This window comes from Hippoglossus hippoglossus, chromosome 4, assembly GCF_009819705.1.
Source record: "Hippoglossus hippoglossus isolate fHipHip1 chromosome 4, fHipHip1.pri, whole genome shotgun sequence".
NCBI lineage: Eukaryota > Metazoa > Chordata > Actinopteri > Pleuronectiformes > Pleuronectidae > Hippoglossus > Hippoglossus hippoglossus.
Window position 1 is genome coordinate 16,416,459 of NC_047154.1, and position 19,898 is coordinate 16,436,356.

The 19,898-nt window shown below is 41.3% G+C and overlaps 2 protein-coding genes across 9 annotated transcripts in view; one reads left to right on the forward strand and one right to left on the reverse strand.

Moving 5' to 3' along the window:
- The window catches only part of ankrd13c (ankyrin repeat domain 13C), a 31,287-nt gene extending 21,000 nt beyond the window's left edge, over positions 1-10,287 (forward strand). The window contains exons 6-14 of one of the 2 annotated variants that reach the window (XR_004613646.1): positions 321-387; positions 1,785-1,929; positions 2,188-2,319; positions 3,093-3,254; positions 6,902-6,981; positions 7,384-7,482; positions 8,063-8,163; positions 8,370-9,417; positions 9,461-10,287. Coding sequence is in view for 1 of the 2 variants with exons in the window: in XM_034583106.1 (XP_034438997.1) it covers positions 321-387; positions 1,785-1,929; positions 2,188-2,319; positions 3,093-3,254; positions 6,902-6,981; positions 7,384-7,482; positions 8,063-8,163; positions 8,370-8,500 (917 nt within the window). In the remaining variant the exon portion in view is untranslated. Of the gene's footprint in view, positions 1-320; positions 388-1,784; positions 1,930-2,187; positions 2,320-3,092; positions 3,255-6,901; positions 6,982-7,383; positions 7,483-8,062; positions 8,164-8,369 lie in introns of both variants that reach the window. The other variant, XM_034583106.1, reaches the window with a different exon arrangement.
- An 800-nt stretch (positions 10,288-11,087) lies between these two features.
- On the reverse strand, positions 11,088-18,761 carry srsf11 (serine and arginine rich splicing factor 11). 7 transcript variants are annotated; one of them, XM_034582140.1, is made up of 12 exons: positions 18,398-18,761; positions 16,852-16,985; positions 14,138-14,247; positions 13,604-13,693; positions 13,472-13,518; positions 13,255-13,388; positions 13,062-13,143; positions 12,830-12,937; positions 12,522-12,611; positions 12,278-12,349; positions 12,012-12,189; positions 11,088-11,894 (listed from the first exon to the last, which is right to left on the reverse strand). In XM_034582140.1, the coding sequence occupies exons 1-12, from the start codon at positions 18,517-18,519 to the stop codon at positions 11,685-11,687; spliced, it is 1,377 nt and encodes a 458-aa protein (XP_034438031.1). In that variant the 5' UTR covers positions 18,520-18,761; the 3' UTR covers positions 11,088-11,684. The 7 variants fall into 7 exon arrangements, with proteins under 7 accessions (XP_034438031.1, XP_034438030.1, XP_034438034.1 ...); XM_034582139.1 differs by having other exon boundaries at positions 11,107-11,894; positions 12,824-12,937; XM_034582143.1 differs by having other exon boundaries at positions 11,107-11,894; positions 12,824-12,937; positions 14,138-15,243; positions 18,398-18,759.
- Positions 18,762-19,898: the final 1,137 nt, after the last annotated feature.

Genomic DNA, 19,898 nt, shown 5'->3' on the forward strand with positions numbered 1-19,898 from the left:
TTACTCTGCTGGGTTGAAGAAGCCAGTGTTTTCTGTTTTTTTTTTTTCCAATGCAGCCATTCACAGATCTTTACTAGACTTTCAAACTCCCCGTTAAATTTTGTGCAACCGAAACAGCAAAGGAAAAGGAAGCCTCTTGCTTCAGTGACTTAAAGCCCGGTGGGAGCTGTGATTAAATATTAAGCCACAGAACTACACGTGCACATGGTCTATATGCTACTGAAGCTTTGAAGTGGTCGCCTTCATTATTGAGTGAAGTTTCTAAATCGAGGACCCTCCATGATGTATGACACGTTTAACTGAATCTTTTCATGTTGCAGTGCCTTTGCTCTCCAGAATCCTGCCTTCAGACGCCTGTAAGATCTACAAGCAGGGCATCAACATCAGGCAAGTCCTCTCCACAAATGGAATGCATTCATGTCAAATATGTGGTAATTAAATTTGCTTTGGAACATTATATGTTACTGAGTTTGTATGAAAGTAAACAAGGACCAGTTTAATGGAAACGGCATTGAAATAATCTGCAATTCCTCAAGAAAACCTTCAATCAAGGCACTTAGTTACTTAATGGTTCAGAATGTATCTGCCATCTCATGCTGCACCCAACACATCATCTCTTTCTTCTCTCTCTACCTCTCATCTCGTCTCCTCAGTCCAGTTTGTTTAACTTGAGTGTGAAATAGATTAAAACAATTAGAGCTTCATAGATCTGTAGAGGACGCAGACGAAGATGTCAACTCGGAAAAGGCCAGATGCGAGATCTTTTGACAATAAAGGCAGATGCCGCTGTAAAGAAAAAATATACAGCAGAGTTTATACGTCATGTCCTGCCTCAGCAGCTGACCCTCACCGGAGCGTGCCGGACATTTTCCTCTTGTTGTAAACGGTCCTGTCACGGACAATCTCCTGCATTGTTCCTCATAATTGAAAGACAAACTCCGGAAAATATCCAGACCCTTAACACAAAACTGTTAAAGTGTTGCTGAGCTTACAAACAAAGTGGCATCAGCAAAACTCCAATGCAGCTGACACACACACAAAACACACAAAACAATGAAACTATAGCAGGAATCCACAATGCTGTGTTTTAAGGCCACATCTGTAGCATGTGCACAGGTATTAACCCACTGTTCCGTGTACTTAAAGTTATTTTTGTTTGCTTGACAGATGAGGGCAGGTCCTTATCTAGCACATACGCACACGCTTCTATATTTGGGCTCCATAACATATCAACGGAATCTATTTGAAGAAAAAATTCAATTTGTGTGAGATGGCGTTGATGTGGAGCTCGTCGTTACTCAGAATCTGCTCCTGTCTGATTTGGTATTCAAAATGCCCTCTGATTATCCTGGAGTTAAGAAGATGGTAAAAGAACTGTCACCGTGAGCTAATCTACTTTCTCGTGCTACAGTGTGTCAACCTGTCACACTGACTCTCAGCACCTACCACTTTGTTTCTGCTCTTCAAAAGATGATCTGTTTTTCTTTCTGCCATATTTGACTCCAGGACTTCCCATTCTGACAAATGATTTTTTTTTTAAGATTCTTGATATGTTGGTTTCCCGTGGCAACGATTAGCATACACAACGGCTCTCATCTTTCAGAGCAAAGGTGTGACATGTCTTCTTCAGCTCACACTTTTTCACAGTGTCTCCTGCAGAGTTAGTGACCAACAGTAAACTCAGCCGAGCTCCTCTGCTGTCATCTTCTGGTTACTTCTCCTGTTTTCGCCTTTCATATTTCTGAAGCTCTCACACTAAACTACATAAATGTTTGTGTGTGTAGACTGGACACCACCCTGATAGACTTCACAGATATGAAGTGCCAGCGCGGTGACCTCAGCTTCATCTTCAATGGAAGCGCCATCCCCTCCGAGTCTTTTGTCGTGCTGGACAACGAACAGAAGGTTTACCAGCGGATACACCACGAGGTGTGTGAGACACAGACAGATACGAGTGTGAAAGTATAAAGCCTCATTTACACAGTGTACATTACAACACTTATTTACAGTTATGGATAGTTAGTGTTATTACTGATAAACCTGCTGATTTCTGTCTCAATTCATCGTTTTGTCTGATAAATGTCAAATACATTTTCCTACAGCCATATTCATATATATCTTGTTTTGGTGTGTTCTGTCTTTTAATCGTTTTCTACTTGTGTTGATGCTCATGTCGTGTAACTTTAGGAGTCAGAGATGGAGACGGAGGAGGAAGTTGACATCCTGATGAGCAGCGACGTTTACTCTGCCACGCTCTCCACCAAGTCCATCACTTTCTCAAGGGCGCAGACTGGCTGGCTGTTCAGAGAAGACAAGACGGTCGGTGTCAAGTTATTGTCCTCAATGTCGTTAATGGAGATTAATTGTGAGATTATTCTTATTATTCCCACTACCGCCGCTTTCCCAAACGCTGCTCCGGGTCACAGGGTCTCACCAGCTCCAGGAATTCCCGGAATCGTCAGTAGCTTTTCCCAGACACAGTTGGAAATTTGATTAATTCTTTGGGAAATGCAGGAAATGGACGGGAGACGATGCACAGGGGCTCAGTAAACAGATTTCTATTAGCGTGTAATGTACACAATATGTTATGCTTTAAGTGAACCAGACAGTTGACCCCTGGACCTGTAACTTCTCTGACTGGAAAAAAATCAAACAAACAAAGAGTGATAGAATATAAAAGGTCATGAAAGGTCTTAAATGGAAAACCAAAGAAACCTGATTGATCCCTTGACTCTTTCTTTACGGTTCTCCATTTTGTTTTACTTTGCTTGATGTGTAAATGTTGTTTTTCTGGGTCTTCTTACTGTTTTACCTTGAACTCCCTCCACTTTCCTGATCATATTTCCTGTGCTTCATACCCACACCAGGCAGGAAAAGACAGTAAATGAATTGGGGTAGCCGCAGTGATAACCCCAGGAAGGAACCGCAGGTGATAGGCTCAGGGTTAAAAACAACACAGACGGGGTTAGGGAGACACGGAGGCGGTGAAAGAGATATGTGGAAATTGCTCCTTTGTCCTTTTGACGTGTGTTTAAAAGGGAAATTGGCGGCTCAGCGGGGGGGACTTATCTCGCTGTTTCTTCTATCTCAAGGAGCGCGTGGGAAATTTCCTGGCAGATTTCTACTCTGTGAACGGCCTGGTCCTCGAGTCCAGGAAGAGACGGGAGCATCTGAGCGAGGAGGACATCTTGAGGAACAAAGCCATCATGGAGAGCCTGAGCAAAGGAGGGAACCTCATAGAGCAGAACTTTGAGGTGAGTCGGGATGATTTTCACTGGTCGACTCAGTAGAGCGACAGAGTGGGTCGCGTTTACAGCATCTGTCCACAGCTGGTGTGTGGTGCTACAGAGCCAAACCATAATTACCCATGATTGGGTAAAGATAATTGGGGTTATGGGGCTACCTTGAGCACGGAATCCGCAAACTCCCTCAAACGTGTACACACACACACACACAAATATTTTTAAAGTTGGCTATGACCACGTCTGTAACTTTCCAAAATCAACGATCCAACGATCTGCCAGCTGTGCAGAGGTCAGAGAGGAGTCAAGGGTTGAACTTCTCTCTTGCTCTGTTTTCCTTTCTATTTCTATCTCCTCGATGACTCCTCTAGGACAAACATCTGTATGTAGTGTCTGCGTTTATGTTTTCTGATATGAAAACTTTTATCTACAGAATAAACTAAAAATACCGATCACTGATATATTGGATGTTTTTTACTCCCTAATATTAATACATTGATCCCCAAAAACCCATATTAGCGGATTTCTACAAATGAGACCAGTGTCAGATGAAGATTAATCTACACACAGTTATTTTGTTGTGTTTATTTACTGTTGTGTGACTGATGTTTGGGTTTAATGAAGGAAGGAAAAGTGAAATGATGCTGAAATGATCAAATAAGTAACTCCTGTCTCTCTTATTCTCTAGTTGGGAAACTGTCAAGGAAACTTCACTTAGTATTTAATGTTCATAAACAAGAATACATGTTTGTCTTTCAGCCTTAATATTAATACCAGTGATTCCCAGTACTTCCTTGTTTTTATGAATGACAAATCACCAATCAGCAGCATTCAGTCCTGTGTACTCCATCCCATAAACCAACAAAAAGTACTACAGGATTTGTAACTTAAAACTACCACACAAACGTTTAGTTCCTGGTTCCACTGGTTGAAATATAGGTTTATTTTCTCCATTTGCACTAAGTTCCCTTTATATACATGGCTGCAATAAAACTGGCTATGATTCATATTCCTGTTTGAGATGTGTGATGTACAGGCTCTGCAGGTTGATTTAATTATTTCAGTGTTCATCATAAAAATGTTTCCCCTCAGGGTGTTTTATTACAGCAACTCTTTAAAGGTTCAGTCTGTAGAATTTAGTGAAATCTAGTGGTGAAGTTCCATTTATTTAAATATAATGGGGACATTCTAGGGTAAAGACAACAATTTGTACAATTTAGAGGAAACACAGGATTATTTTATATTACATGTCTGCCAATAGTTCCCTTTCACCTTAATCTAACACACTGAACCTTGTTACACAGTGAGTGAGGAGAACTGTGTGTTTAAGCTGTAACTCATAGAGCTTATCAGACAGGAATCTCTGTCTTCAAAGATAAATGAGGTTTGGATGTTGTCACAGGGAACAATGATGATTAGAGTGGAGATAGAACAACTGGGAACCAGTGGGGTCACAGTTTGCTCTTTGGTTAAACATCCTGTTTACTTATACCTCCTGCAGCGTAACCACCAGTCCAGTCCTGAAACTGTCCTGTCCCGCTGGAACCTTGGGGTAGGACATAAGTCTCCGAAAAAATCCAATCCACCTCCTACCACCTCCCTGCTGTATGTCCACAAAGATCAATCCTGTAGAAACAGCATGGCCCCTCGACTCTATCAATCCATTTTGCATGGTTTATTGAAAAATTCCAGTCTCATTCCCCCACTGTTGTTTCTTCAGTGTCTCCAACATGAGACGCCGCTCCAGTCACTTCTGTTATGAGGGAGGTTTGCTCCCCTCCTCATCCACTTTGCATGGAATCGAGTCCCCAGCACTGCCACCTGGTGGTGAAAACTACAAAACGGCACCTTGTTCACAGGGACGATCCTCCGGCCTCTCACCTCCCCCCTCACCTCACTGCAGTATGTTCCAGAGTTTGCTTAGCAAGCCCTTGTCCACACACACACGGAGCATAAAGCTTTGTGAAGACAAAGCCTCCAAACACTCCACTGATGCTTTTTAACTGCTCGCCTGTGTTTCTGTCGACACTCCCTTGTTCCGTGCTAGGCTTTGTCTCATCACAGTATAATGTGATGTGTGTCAGTCTATCCGTAAAGATCTGAACCAGACTCTACTCATGTCTAAAGTACAAAGCTGTGTTTTAGGGTGCCCTGCTGTCAGTGTGGAAATAACTTCTCCCTCAACGCTGGTGGAAAACGATACATGGAAGGGGGTGAGAGGGAAATAAGCAGCTGCCGTGACGTAGCTGTGTTTACCACAGAGAGGGACAGCGGGTCAGCTCTGTGCCTGTCGACACAGGGAAGCGTGGGGAGGCTTTTCAACTGGGGCTTGACACTATTGATCTCACGGATGAAGGCTAAAACCCCTGGTGCCATGGAATGATGGAGGGGGGGAGCGGGAAGCAGCATACCAGCGTATCAGGGCCTCCGCGGCCTGTGTGTACTCTGTCCTCGTCACAACAACACGCCAGAGCTGATACGCACAGTGTGAGAGCGAGCACCTAACAAAGCTGCCCGAGGAGAAAAAATCACCAAAACCTCTCTGTGATGGCTGCACTGTTGTTGGGAAATGAAGGCGAGACATGATATTGTCTCCGGTGTTTTTCTCACCTCAGACGACTGACTCTGGGCTCAGGCTGGCGTCTCGTCACTCGCCACATTTTTCCACATTATTCTGCCCTAGTTGCCGTGTTTAACCACAGAGGACAGGTCAGCTGGCCTCATTCTCTCTCTTTTTTTTTTTTTAAACTGAATGTTTGTTTTCAGGGGAAAGTGGATGGAGCTCATCCCAGCTCCAGTTCAGGGTCAGCAAGGAGAGATTGTCAAATCTGAAAATAAACTAACATAGGAGGCAGAGTTGAGATCGTTTTCCACAGAAAGTTTAAATGATGGATTTGTTTTGGAGAGAGTTTTCTTTAATGCTGCTTTGCTGCTGGAAGAATCTGTGGATTAGAGTGCGACCAATTCATCGGTTGTAGGAGTAGAAGACAGATGCTCATATTATGAGTGCTTTTATTTTGTTACTTCCTGTGGTCGACTGTCTTTATTGTACATGTTCTGTCTTTATGTCCATTCTTCTGTTTGTCCACCATCAGCGTCCTGTCCTCCAGCCACAGATATACATGTGATGTTAGTGTGTACGGAAGAAGTCATTCTTACAGAGGCACTACTACTACTACTACTTTTATTTCTCACTGTTGTATTTGTAGAAACGTCAACTTGTTCAGTCTGAATGCACAAAAGATTAAGATCAAATATAAACTCTGGTGTTCAGGAGGGAAAGGTCAGAAAGTTGGATCAGAATTCACTTAAAATAACATCACGTTTGACCGTGTTGGTGGTATTTGTGTTTCACTGTGAGGCTGATGGAGGAACTGTGGTTTTACTGACCCACTGGGGCCCTCTAGTGTCCTGTGCTGTGCTCTGTGGGAACACATGAATAAAGACATACGAATAAAGTGAATAAACATATTCAAGAGTTAAACAAGATCCTCCTTCCCAAGTGGACAGCTCACAGGTTCACAGCCTGTTTCAAGATCATGGATATTATAAAGTCAGAATAAGATGTTTGTTGTGTCTGTGTCTGGGGAAGCTTTATCAGAGGTTTAGTCTGAAATCTGAATTCAACCTGTTTTATTTTGTTTTTCTCTGCTTCTCAGCCCGTGAGGAGACAATCTCTAACCCCCCCATCACCCAACACTATATCCTGGGAAGAATACATCAGTTCTGACAATGGAAGGTAGGTTTCTGAACACATGAAGACTCCACTTGTACTTTTTACAGAGAAAACCAGAAGAATAAGAAAACAAAAGGTTACTGTAAATTACAGATGCACGTGGCCTGATGACTTCATCTGTTTAATGAAAAGAAATATAAAATGTGTTAATAGGAAATAGTTCCACTGGGGTGTAACTTGTCATTTTACACCCATGCTGCAGTTTCTCTGATCATGTAACTGCGATATTCTGGTTTGATAAAGTTCATGTTGGTTAGTGTTCAGGGGAAAGATCATAATTAAGATTAACAACCAATGGAACATTTCAACCAACAACCACTGCAGCAGAATTAGAAGAATACGTCAGTGATCTGACATTATCCTGAGATGAGTTTCTGACAAGCTGCCGTTTCTGTCTCGTGTCAGAGCTCCTCATCTGGGACGAGAGCTGACCTGCAAAGAGAGCAAGAAAAACTTCAAAGCAACCATCGCCATGAGCCAAGACTTCCCTCTGGGCATCGAATCGTGAGTCGTCTCTTTAACTCTAACACCTCGACAGTTAGTGGAAGACACAAATGTCTCCTGATACAAAGGGACATATCTGAGAGTGTTTCATTTTGATTTAGTCCTTTTATATTTCATGTCCTTATTACTGTTTGTGTGTCAGCAGTGAGTTGCAGTTGAAGCTGTTCATGTTGTTTATGATATTTTCTTTCTTAATTTATCTATTTTCATTTGTTTTTATTTGTGCAGACAACATTTGTATCAGATAAAGTTGGTTTTGGATTGGGGAGGGAGCCTGTATGTATGTGTTAATGTGTGTATGTGTGTGAAATATTATTGATACTATGTTGATTTTGTAATTGACCCCCTTGAAAACGTAATTGTGCATCTCAAAGGGTTTTATCCTCTAATTAAATTTGTAAAAAATGTAATAATGCGCTAAACTAACATATCCATACATATAAAAATCTATCTAAAGCTAAATATGCCCAAATCTAACAATGTAGGATTAATAACTGACAAAAGCAGCTTTATATATGTCTGGATTTCAGTGTCTGTTGATTTATCTTCTGAATCATTTGTTCGTCTTGTTCTGTCTCAGGTTGTTAAATGTTCTGGAGGTGATTGCTCCCTTCAAGCACTTTAATAAACTCAGGGAGTTTGTGCAGATGAAGCTCCCCCCTGGTTTTCCCGTTAAACTCGGTAAGTAGATGTGAATAAAAGAAGAGATATGAACCATCTTTAGGATTATCTGACAGTTTGACTGAAAGATAAATAGATGTAGGCTCAGCAAACTGAAGGATGTGGTAACTTATACGGAACGAAATCCCCTGGAGATGTTGTGACTTCATAAAAACAAAGAATAAGATATTGGTATGTTTTCTAATTGTGCTCTCGCCTCCCTGCAGACATCCCCGTCTTTCCCACCATCACGGCCACGGTGACGTTCCAGGAGTTTCGCTACGACGAGTTTGAGGCGACCATCTTTACCATTCCCAACGAGTATAAAGAAGACCCCAGCCGCTTCCCTGACCTTTAACCTCTCCATGCCGGGCAAGGAAACAAACGTGCAACCGGGCAACATTCTGCTACAAGACATGCTTTTATAAAAATACAAAAGGAGAAACTGAGGGAAAAACAAACGGCGGTTATCGCTTCTTGACAGTTTATAGATCTCATCGGACGTCCTGACTCTGATTACAAACCAACGAGCAGAGTTTGATGCAGACGACGGCGCTGACAGAGACGTCAGCACCTGATGAGAGTGAGCGTCTCATCAGTGAAAGGGCATTGAAGTAGAGATGAGTGAGAGCAGAGCAGTTGAGTTTCCTGGTCACGGGGGCCGTAAGTAGCAGACGAGAGAAGACGACCAGCTCAACTGATTTGCCGTAGTTCCGTCTGTAAGTGATGTTTATAAAGCGAATGTGTTTAACTGACCTGTAGTGAAGCACTGATGTTACTGTGTGACACGTCGAGGAGGAGTTTCACTAAAAACCTGTTTTTTAAGCTTCTTTTCCTACTGAAGTAAAAAAAAGAAAACTCTCAAGGTGCAAAGTCATTTTAACTTTGTGATATTCGATGTAAAGGTCAACAACATAAAACTGTACATAGTCTAATCCAGATGTTTCAGACAGATGTGGAGGGGAATGGAATTATCTTCTTTTCATTTTTTAACTCTCTTCTTGAACATCATCAAAAGTTTTCCCAAAGATGAACACTAAAATATTTAAGATTTAAGATTCACAAAATTGAAAGTCTGTTCAAGTCGATCTTTTACTTTTGTAGGTTAAAGAATTTTAAAACATCTTCTTTTTCTACAGTTCCACTTTAACCCTGCACATTATAAAGTTGTGAGTGAGTGTGTGTGTGTGTGTAACGATGATTTTCATGGGCATGAAGCACCACCACTGAGCTCCTGGGCACTATTTAGATCCACTACAGCGACTGTGCGTTCAGGTGAGTTCACTTTGTGACGCTCAACGCTGCGTTGGTTGTTAAGGCGACGTTAGACAATGCTGCAGAATTTGTTTGTTAATGGTACCACAGATGTGTTTTTTTTCCTCTGTCTGAGCAGCGGCGAGCGAAAGTTAGAATGTCGGGTGTTTTGTTTCTGACTTCACCTTTTTTGTAAACTATGTAACAAAGTGTACAACGGACGGTCATTGTACAGACGTTAGATGTTAGGGAATGAATGACAAAAACATTCACGACATTTTTACACTTAAACCAGAACCAGGATTTTTCCTCCTGCACAATAAGTAAATACACGTTTTATTGCTTTTGTCTTTTTATGTTTTCTCATTACTCGTGCTGTCTAAGACCAGAGGGAGTGTTGTGGAATTTCTTTCATGTAGCGTCTCACAGGTCCATTTATTTGGTTTGTAAACATGGTGGCAGTTGCTATTTTTGTACATATTTGTGTTTTAAAGAAAAAAAATGAAACTTTCATTTCTCCTGTCATTTATTTCCCCCATGATAAATTGTACGAGCCTCCTTCAGATGTGTGGAACCAAAACTCCCCTCCACCACGTGTAAAGCACAAAGCACAGAGTTTCTTAGAGAAGTGAGTGTGAAAGGCTGCGAGGCATTCACTGGGGGAAACCACCATGAGGTCTGTACCGGTGCTGCTATGGTTCATGAGCTCTTAATGAAGCTGAGACAAACAGATGCTGGAGGATGTTCCTGTTCTCTGGTTTTTCAGCACCAACATTAAAAGAACATGCTTATTTATATCCATATTCAGTGCAGCCAAAACTGTTGTAAAGGTCTACAACACTATTTTCATATAAAATGTACGAAAATAAAAATTCCACATATCTAACTGAATTTGGACTCCATGTTTTTTCACAATCTCATAATTCTTTCAGGAGGACGTAGTTTGACATTTTGGTAAATATGTGTAATTAGAAGATTGAACTGATGTCAGTTTAATGTAAGTTAAAGTTCTACCAACACATTTTATATTGCAGCATTCAGTTTTGCAGCAGGCTGACACTATATGGAACAACACCAACATTACTGTCATGTATATCGGTTAATAATGTTACTTAAACATTTTCTTAGAAATAAATTAGAATGATCAATATATTTTTGTAACTAACGCCATTCACATGGGTTTATCTGAGTTGATGAAATGTCACTTGTGTTTAAAAAGTTATTGTTTTAACAGGGTCCAGTTTAAAAGCTGGTGGAATAACTAACTGATCCAAAATGCATTGACGAGAATAAGGAAAAGAATTCTGGACGTCACATTTATGACCAATTTGTATAACACTCCAGTTCTGCATTTCAAACAAGGAAAGGGAATTTAATTAAAATTCTAGTTTGTGTCATTGCAATTTGTACATTTCATATCAATGAACTATATATTTTGCTTATTCATATCTTTGACAAATGCAAACTGTTTTCTCTGCTTGTGCTGAAAATGTTCAAACAAGACGAAGCAGCAGCAGAAGAATCACAGCTGGAAAAAAAACTTAAAAATCATGTTCGTTGAATTTAGTCTAAAACCTAAAGACAACGACATTTGCATGTTCCTTAGTTCTGTGCAGTTGCCAGGCAACCAGCGAAAATTACACCGTGAATCTGTCTACATTTTCTCAATTTTTCAAATGATGAAACAAGTGGACAGTCGGATCAGATTTTATTCGTTTCCTTTGGAAAACCTATTGCAGACAAAGTATTTCATTGCAACATATTCAGTCGACAGTGTACAATTACAAAGCGCTGTAAATAGGAAGGTCAGCTGAACAACCACTGGGTGCATAACAGTTGAAGCAAAAATGGTTCCGCAACCAAAGAGGAAAATAAAAGAAACCGGAAGCTGGTGCTGCGTCACTAACAGTCTGAGGGAAAGATTCAGTCCTGACCAGTAAAATATTTACAAATGCAGCCGATCAGAGGAAAACGCTGCGTATTCTACCGTCAGGAAGACAACATCTGAACTCAAAGCAAAAATAAACAGGATCTTAAAAAAGTACATGAAGACAATTTAAAAACAGGTCTCGTGTTATTCATATTTTAGTTTTCTCACGTCTTTACAAAAATGAATGGACTGTTTTCCTCTACACCCCTCCCTCCCCCAAGGCGTCTACAGTTAAGACAACAAATCTTTTTTAACCGTGTGATCAGGCACAGACATGTTGTGGCCGATATTAAAAATATAAAAGGACAGTGGAAAGATAACGTTGCCGTGGTCACTCTCTGGGGGTGTTTTTTTTTTTTTAATCACTCATCTCCATGTCTTCCTGATGGTGATCGTCTCCGTTCTGTTTGGACTTTTTGGGAATCTGACCCTCGGAACGCTCCATCTCCTCTTGGCCTTTGGGAGACGAGGCCGAGTCGGAGTCGCTCTTCCTCTCGTCGTCATCATCCTCCTCCACTTCCTTTTCACTGTCGTAACCTTGTTCCTCCTCGTCATAATCCCGGGTCACCTGTGACGCAACAATTGAGTGTTCAAAACCAATGAAGGGAATTTGGAATCTTAATTCCCAGATGCTGCTTTAAGTTCCTAAAGTACATTTCAACAAACAGAGCGTAGTCGTATGTACCTTGACGTCTCCTTTCTCGCTGTCTGACTTGCGTTCTCGGTCTCGTTCCTTGTCTTTGCTCTTCTTCTTTTTACTGGTGGAACGTTCTCTTTCGTCTCTGCTGCGGTCCCTGTCCTCCCTCCTGCCTCTGTCCCGCTCCTTCTCGCGCTCCTTGTCCTTCTTCTTCTCTTTCTTGTGACTGCAAACATTATCAATACATAATATTGTTATCTTTAGCTTTGTACTTGAATGTAAATTAAAGAAGCATTGCACATGACTGGACTCACCGTTTGGGTGATGGAGAGCGGGACACCTTCCTCTTGGGGGATCGAGACGCACTGCGGCTTCGCTTATGTCGCCTGAGAGCCAATCAAAGACAATAAGTCAAGGAACAAAATAAAAACAAATACTGCTTCGTGTAATTCTTATCTGGGTTGAATTTGGCATGCCCACATTTAATTAAATTATTGGCTCTCAAACTATTCACGTCTACAGTTAAGTTAAACTGCTTCAACAACAACAACAACTCACCGACTGATGCTTCGAGATCTCCTGGCGCTGCTGTAGCTCTTAGGAGGCGTTTTGGACCTTTTCTTAGACTTTTCCTCCTTTCTCCTGTCCCTGTTCAAGACACAAGCAAAGTTAGAAAATATTACACAACAGATACAATAATGCCACACTTTTACTATTTGAGGCCAAATGCACAGCGAAACAGAGGTAAAGTACCAGAGGAGAGAAACAAATACTATTCAGGGCCCAATGTTAAATGACCACCACATGCTTTGCATCATTGACTGTTATTAGCTGAAATTTTCAATAACAGAGTTGCGGACCTCGACCTGCTGCGGCGGTTCCTCTCCCGGGAGTGGGACCTCCTCCTTCGTGGGCTCTTGGACCTCCTCCTACTCCGAGAATGGGACCTTCGCCGAGACCTGCTCTTCGAACGTCTGCCAAAATAAAGATAAGATCATTTTTAAAGGGTAATAACACAACTGTAATCCATGTTTATGTTTTGTATGTGGACACACAGCTCAGAACTCATCTTAATAATCTAGTAGTAGGCATCCATACCTGTGTCTTGAGCGAGATCTGGTCCGCCTGCGCCGAGAGCGTGAACGGGAGCGGGAATGTTTACGCTTGTCATCTTTCTTATCTGCAAAACAACGACAATTAAATATCGACCATGTAGTGGAGACTTATTGCTTTGACAATAGAACAAAGAGTTAAGTTGGTTGTCAGCGAATACAAGAAACAAACGACTCACTTCCAGGTTCGATGGCTGCAGAAATGAGAGACTGAGCTTCTCGGACTCTCTTCATAGCCTCTTCAATCTCCTTGTTGGAGGCATCGCTCTTCAGCCCTGGATTCAAGTTCAGTCCGGCTGCTAATGAATTCAATCTGCGAAGAGCAATCAATGATTTAGATTTTTCTTGAAATAAATATTTGGATTACATACTCTAGATGAGACTGTAGTTTCTTACTTGGGATCCATGGACTGCATGAGCTTCAGAAAATCTGCAGAAAGAGCCTGAGAGAGACGCACAAGATGTTAAAACATCAGACAGTTTGTTTGAATATGCTGTGACTAGGAATGTGGCTCATTGGGAGCTCACCTGGGGGTTCATGTTTGGTCCCTGCATTCCCATGGCAGCCATTTGCTCCATGTTGGGACCTCCCAGACCTCCAAATGGCGTCCCGCCCATCTGAAATATCAAACAACAATTGAAGGCAAAGCTCGATGAACAGCATCCAACACAGCACAAGTGACTTTTTACAGACGTTTGGTTGCTACAGCGGCTGTCGTCTTGTTTGTAGGGACACTCATCAGCATGTTAAGCTACACTGGCCAACAGCACAGTGCTCACAATCATCTTCTGCTCTCTGCTAAGTGCTACAAGATACTAAGCTGACCATATTATGTACACGTGTCATTTAACACCATACAACTTTCGTTAGATAGTCAGTGCTCATTTACAACTCTAATGCATAATTTATTTGCGTGGGCTGATTTCACCGGTCACTGATATGAGAGGCTGCCCGGAAGGTACACAACAATCTAAATCAAATTATAGTAAACAGTTATGATATTTATTTATCTTACAACTAGCAGCATATATGAGGAGCACCAGTGTGGTGTGAGAACTCACTGATGCCAGAGGATTGGGTGTTGGGAGAAGGCCTCCACCAGGCATCATTCCTGCCACGGCGTTGGCTGGAGCCAGCAGCGACATAGCTTTAGATTCATCAGGAATGACTCCTGGAGAAGAACAACAGCATTTCAATATATACTCGGAGCATAGAATCAATAAACACTCAAGACTTGCAGACAAGCCTCCTTAGTCTAACTACACTTTTGTGAAAAATAAAATAAAAATAATACCACTTTTTGTCTCGTCTGTAAATCTTGATCCCTGACTTTTTTTTGTGTCAAAGTATGATTGTAGGATTAGCAGCTATGAGTCTAAAAGTCACAATACACACTGTGGTCAACACTGCCAAGATTTTATCACCTGTACTTGTTTTTTAAGTCATGAACCAAACGTAAGCAAGCACAGCCAGTTGTCCCGTGGGATGTGCTCTCAACTTTCATTAGATGTTTTATGAACAAGCGACTCGCGCCGGCTGCTTCGCTATAAAGCACACAAAAACATTGAGATACAGAAAACAAAGTTCATGATTTGGGTGTAGACACAAGGGTACATTTCAACATCACTTACCACTACCAATACAAAAAAAAACAGAAAAGGTTCAGTCATTTTACCTTTTCTGGGCTTTTGATTGTGGTTACTTTGTACAATACCACCAGAATAACAAAGACAAAAAGGCTGATTTGCAACATGATAAAATACTAATAAGCTTCAGAACTGGTGTTAGCCAACAGTATGTCACAGTATAAATACACAATGTCCAAGATAATCTGCACTAAACAGTTATGGGCTTGTGCCAGCAAAAATCATGGAAAATGTGCCCAAAGCTGAAGAAAAACCAAACAGCAAAATCTTAAAGGAGATGATCATCCATGGTTGTGCAATCTGAAAACGGGCTATTTTTAAACTGACATTTTTACATGTTTTTGAAAAAATGAGGGGAGAGAGAGAGGGGGGGAGAGAGAGACACGCTCACACACACGCGCACACACACGCACAACAGAAAGGACACTTGAGAACAGGATAAGGCTGCAGAAGACAAAACTGTTGGTGGCATTTTCAGCAGGGCCTGGTATATAGGGGGCTGGCTGAACCAGGAAAAAGAACTGTAAAACACAACAACAAAAGAAACACCACCGTTAAACGTGAGATTCACTCAACTCTGTCAGAGTCATGTGTGGAGAGGGTCAATTAAAAAAATATGCATTTTTACTGCAACATCAAGCAGAGGCTGATAACACTACTTTTTAGCTTGTATGTTAGTGGAAATTTGGGAACACAACTGCACAGTCTAAAATACTATGATGCTTTGGCACATGAAGCAAGTAAAAGCCAAAGGCAGCTTGTGCGCTTATCATTAATAACCAAATTATATGCTTATTTACTTCCACAAAATCGACTGTGTAGACGATAGCACACTTTGGAAATCTAGTCTTGCATGCAGAGCTGATTAGTTAATTTTTCTTGCATGCTTTGTGGTGTAGGGAGGTCCCGAACATTTCCCTTTATTTCCAATCTGAGCAAGTTAATAATAAAAATCTGCCAATACCAAGCCCTGATCCAGTATTTATATTTTTTCTTTTGTCATGTATTTGTACTGTACACTCAGCCTAAACAGTCAGGGGAGTTCTGAACAGCTCTGCATTACGAAAAAAAAAAAAGGATTCCCACAGTAAACTCACAGGTTTTCTAGCCTGTTGGGCTGATTGCACCCCCCCCCCCCCCCACCACCCCAGGACAGTGTGGGCCTGTAAGAATGATTGACATCTCCCTCGCCTGCTTAGTTTTCTTGCACCTATTTGAGCGGGACACCTGGAGTTTGATGACATCAGCAAACTCCTCCCAGAGCCCGGTCCAACTTGAACCAAAAAATAGCTCTAATCAGCCAGTTACTGAAAATACCTGTGTGTCAGTGCGGAGTACTTGATGCTTTCCTATTATGTGGCATAAAATATCAGTGTCAGTGCTGTGCGATGGCAAACTGTGGCTGAACTAGCGGTGAAGTGAGTGTTAGTGTGGTTTTACCCAAAGTGGAAAAATGGTTGAAAAATATAAAAACAGGATAAGAAATGGTTCAAGCTTGACAGTAGATCTATTTTTTTTTTTTTAATGCCTTAATCGGCCTCAGGTCAGATCTGCTCGGGGCATCCCTAGGTCGCTGCATGCCTACTTGTCAACATTTAATTTGAGGAAAAATTGAAATACTTGAACGTGAGGAATTGAGATTGCCCTGCACCCTGTCCCCAACCCCCTCAATTGACTTAAGAGTCATGTGGCTATTCTTATTTTCAAAGAAAAGATGCCTTGAACAGAGAGAGAAAAATAAAGAGTTAATATTTTACTGCAGAACAAGAGAGAGAAGGCGGCTTGCGAGCCTGGTGCCATTATTTTTTTCTAATCTCCTGATGGCAGCAGTGGACCACTTTCAGCCAGCAGGGAAGGGGCTCTCTGCAAATGACTTGTCCACTATGAAAACCACAACACAAATAACAGAGAGAGAAGTTTACAGCTAGATTGTAAGACATGGACACAAATGCACAAGTCCCTTTTTATATACCTAGAAATGCTAAGCAGTGAAAAGCTTAGCTTAATTTGACTGGTCAGGAAAAACTCACAATGGCTCAGATTGCAATGCTGTTTAACACACCTACACATTGTGATGTAACGTTCAGAGATAGCCAAGTGAGTGACGTGAGAACAAAACAGAGACCCACCTTCAGCAAAGGGGACCACGATCAAGGCTCGGTCCACGAAGACGGTGTTCGTCAGGTGTTGAGAAACTCCCACCGATTCAGACTCAAGGAACTTTACAAAACAGACACGTGAAGTCACAGGCAAGGGAGAGTCACTGGAAAAAAATACAGATATGTTGTGCAAAGAATAGAAACAAGGAGACCCACCAAGCCATGTTTACACTGAGTCTGTGTCCCCAGGGACAATGGAGCTAATGATGGATTATGAGAAACAAAACACGCTTTCTTCTGCAGAGACAAACATGATTTCATACTGAGATAAGACTGGGTTCAAACAATATCTTTAGTGTGTTCAAATCATTTCCACAAATGTGTCCACACGGTTGAGAATTAAGCAATACTGCCAATCACTCATGTTTAGACCTTCTTCTCATTAGATGGTTGTGATGTCTTCATCTTGCCTGAAAAGCAGGACATTTCCTACCTGCACAGTAGCCAGATGTAATTCAATAGAAGAGAATACAAAGCAGAGGACAATTATTTCCTAGTCAAATGAAAAATACTTCATCCAGGCATCCTAGAGGGATCTGGGTCTTCTAAGGGAGGCACTGATCATGAGATTTGCATTAATTCCTCCTATTTATCCATTTCAGTTTTTGAGAGTTTCCTACCTCAGCTCTTCACTGCCACATAGAGACGTAACATTTTACCAAAGCTGATAAATCTCAGTTACAGTTCGATGTAATCAGTAAAATATCGATAGGACAAATGTTCATATTTGTCATAATGTAAAACAGAAAAAAAGCAGAACAAGGCTAATGCTTGGTATTTTTCAGTCAACTCATCAATCAAACTCAATTATCAGACATGTGTATGTTTATCTGTACTGGCTGCAATGATTCTATTATTGATTTAATATCTAATAATTGAATATTTTGAATCCACATGTCACTTCTTGGTGAATTTTCGGCCTCTTATTATTATTAATAGTAAACTGTGCATTTATCAGGTTTATAGTTTGTCACATTGGACATTAAACTAAAAATTCACAGTCACTGTTCAAATTTTTTTTCCCCCATACGATGAATCGACAACATAATATTTCTGTTGGATGATTGTCTTGATCAGCTCAACTGGAAATAAACTGTACTGCTTATTTACAACATGATCGTATCCTTGATTATTACTGATCGTTGTAAAATAAGATGTCAAATATTTTCTGGTTGCAGCTTTTCAAATTAAAATTAAACTTTACTATCAACATATAGACATAAGACGTTACCCTGTAGATTATGATGAGTATTTACTAGCGTTATATTAAACACATGGGAATTAACCAGAACTGGTCGGAGGATTAATCTCTAATCGGGTTTTTTTAGGCCGTAAAGATGGTTTGTTCTGCGGGGAGACGCTCACTGAAGGCGCGGGCAAACATTAGCATTAGCACTAGCATTAGCACTAGCGAGCTGTGCAGCGGGGCCTGCTCGACGCTACAGGCCCGAGGAGGAGCCCGACCTCCTAGAAGCAAAGACAGACGCTTGACCCGGGTGTAATGGAGGATACTCACTCGGGAGGAAACAGTTTGAGCTCCTCTATGTTCCCGAGGAAGCCGAACAGAGTCCTCATCTGCTCGGAGGTCGTGCTCGGGGAGACATTAGTCACCTGAATGACGTGCGTGCTGGAGTTCATTTTTCCCGACTGGTTAGCAAGCTGGCTAGCTCTGTGCTAGCTACGCGCCCGGGTTTAAAGCCAAAAGAGACGAGCTGCGAAAACGTTCACGAAGAAAACCACATTAGTCGAATAGAAGAACCAGCATCTCTCCAGGAAGTAGACGGTGGTTGTTGTCAGGGACAAACAATGGGACCCGAGCAGCCAGAGACTAAACCGCGACCGACACCGTCGAGGGGCAGAGGGGTGCGTTCAAGTCAAGTGCGTACTTATGAATTTTTCCACAGTAAACACAATTGGATCCTTTACAGTGGGGCAGCAATAATATGGTAATAACAATGTTTTAACAGTGAAAGAAATAAAAAGTGCACTTATTTCTCAGAGTCCTTCAGTTTACGTGTTTTGACCAACAGCTGCAAACCCAAAGGTTCTCAATCTACTGTCATGGCTACATTCAAATCTCCTCTTAAACCCCCTTATCCTATGTCTCTTTCTTTTTGATTTCCTTTTCTTTTAAATTTCATTTTAACAGGTTTGTATTTGTATCTATATCGTATGTAAAGCACTTTGAGCTGCATTTCTTGTTTGGAAGGTGCTAAACAAATAACAGGTGACAAAGTATCAAAGTTCACACCGTTGCACTCACACGTTACTTTACTTTGATGTAGTGCATATCTTCTCATGAACACATTTTTAAATCTTGTTATGGCATTTTAAATGTAGGAAACAGGTGTAGGACAGAAACACGAGGGATTGAATGAGTGCAGCAAAAATGAAATGTAGAGATATGTAAATGGTATTATTGTATTTTCACTTTAATGTTAAAGAGAGAGAAATGATCAATTCCTCTGAGTAACAATCTTATTGCATACAAAATTATAAAAATATTCAGGAGCCACATCTTAAAGATACAATACATCCTCATGAAAGCCCAGTTTCTCTTACTTTAAACGTCTCACTTTCTCCAAAATAGTCTGCGTATGTGGACAAGACCAAGCACATGTGGGCATGGTCCACTTTTACTCACAAACACTTGGCTGCCAGTGAATTTGTATCTCGATTTATGGCTCATAAAATACGTAACCAACATCTCCCAACAGGATACAATCTCAGGGTGTCGTATAGCTCACCTGGTAGAGCCGGCAGCTCCATATATGCAGCAGCCCGGGGTTGACTCCAGCCTGCAGTGCTTTGCGGCATGCCTCTCCCCTTTCTCTATCTCCCCCTTTTACTTTTAATTAACTGGAAAAGTGAACATACATATGTATAATAAGAAATACTTTAAATTATGAAACCACCAATGGGAGAAAAAAATCTTTGATGTGTACGTTGTCATTTTAGCTTGGCCAATGCCCCATTAAAATGGAGGATGTGGAACTTATGCTGTGTTCCAGACAACT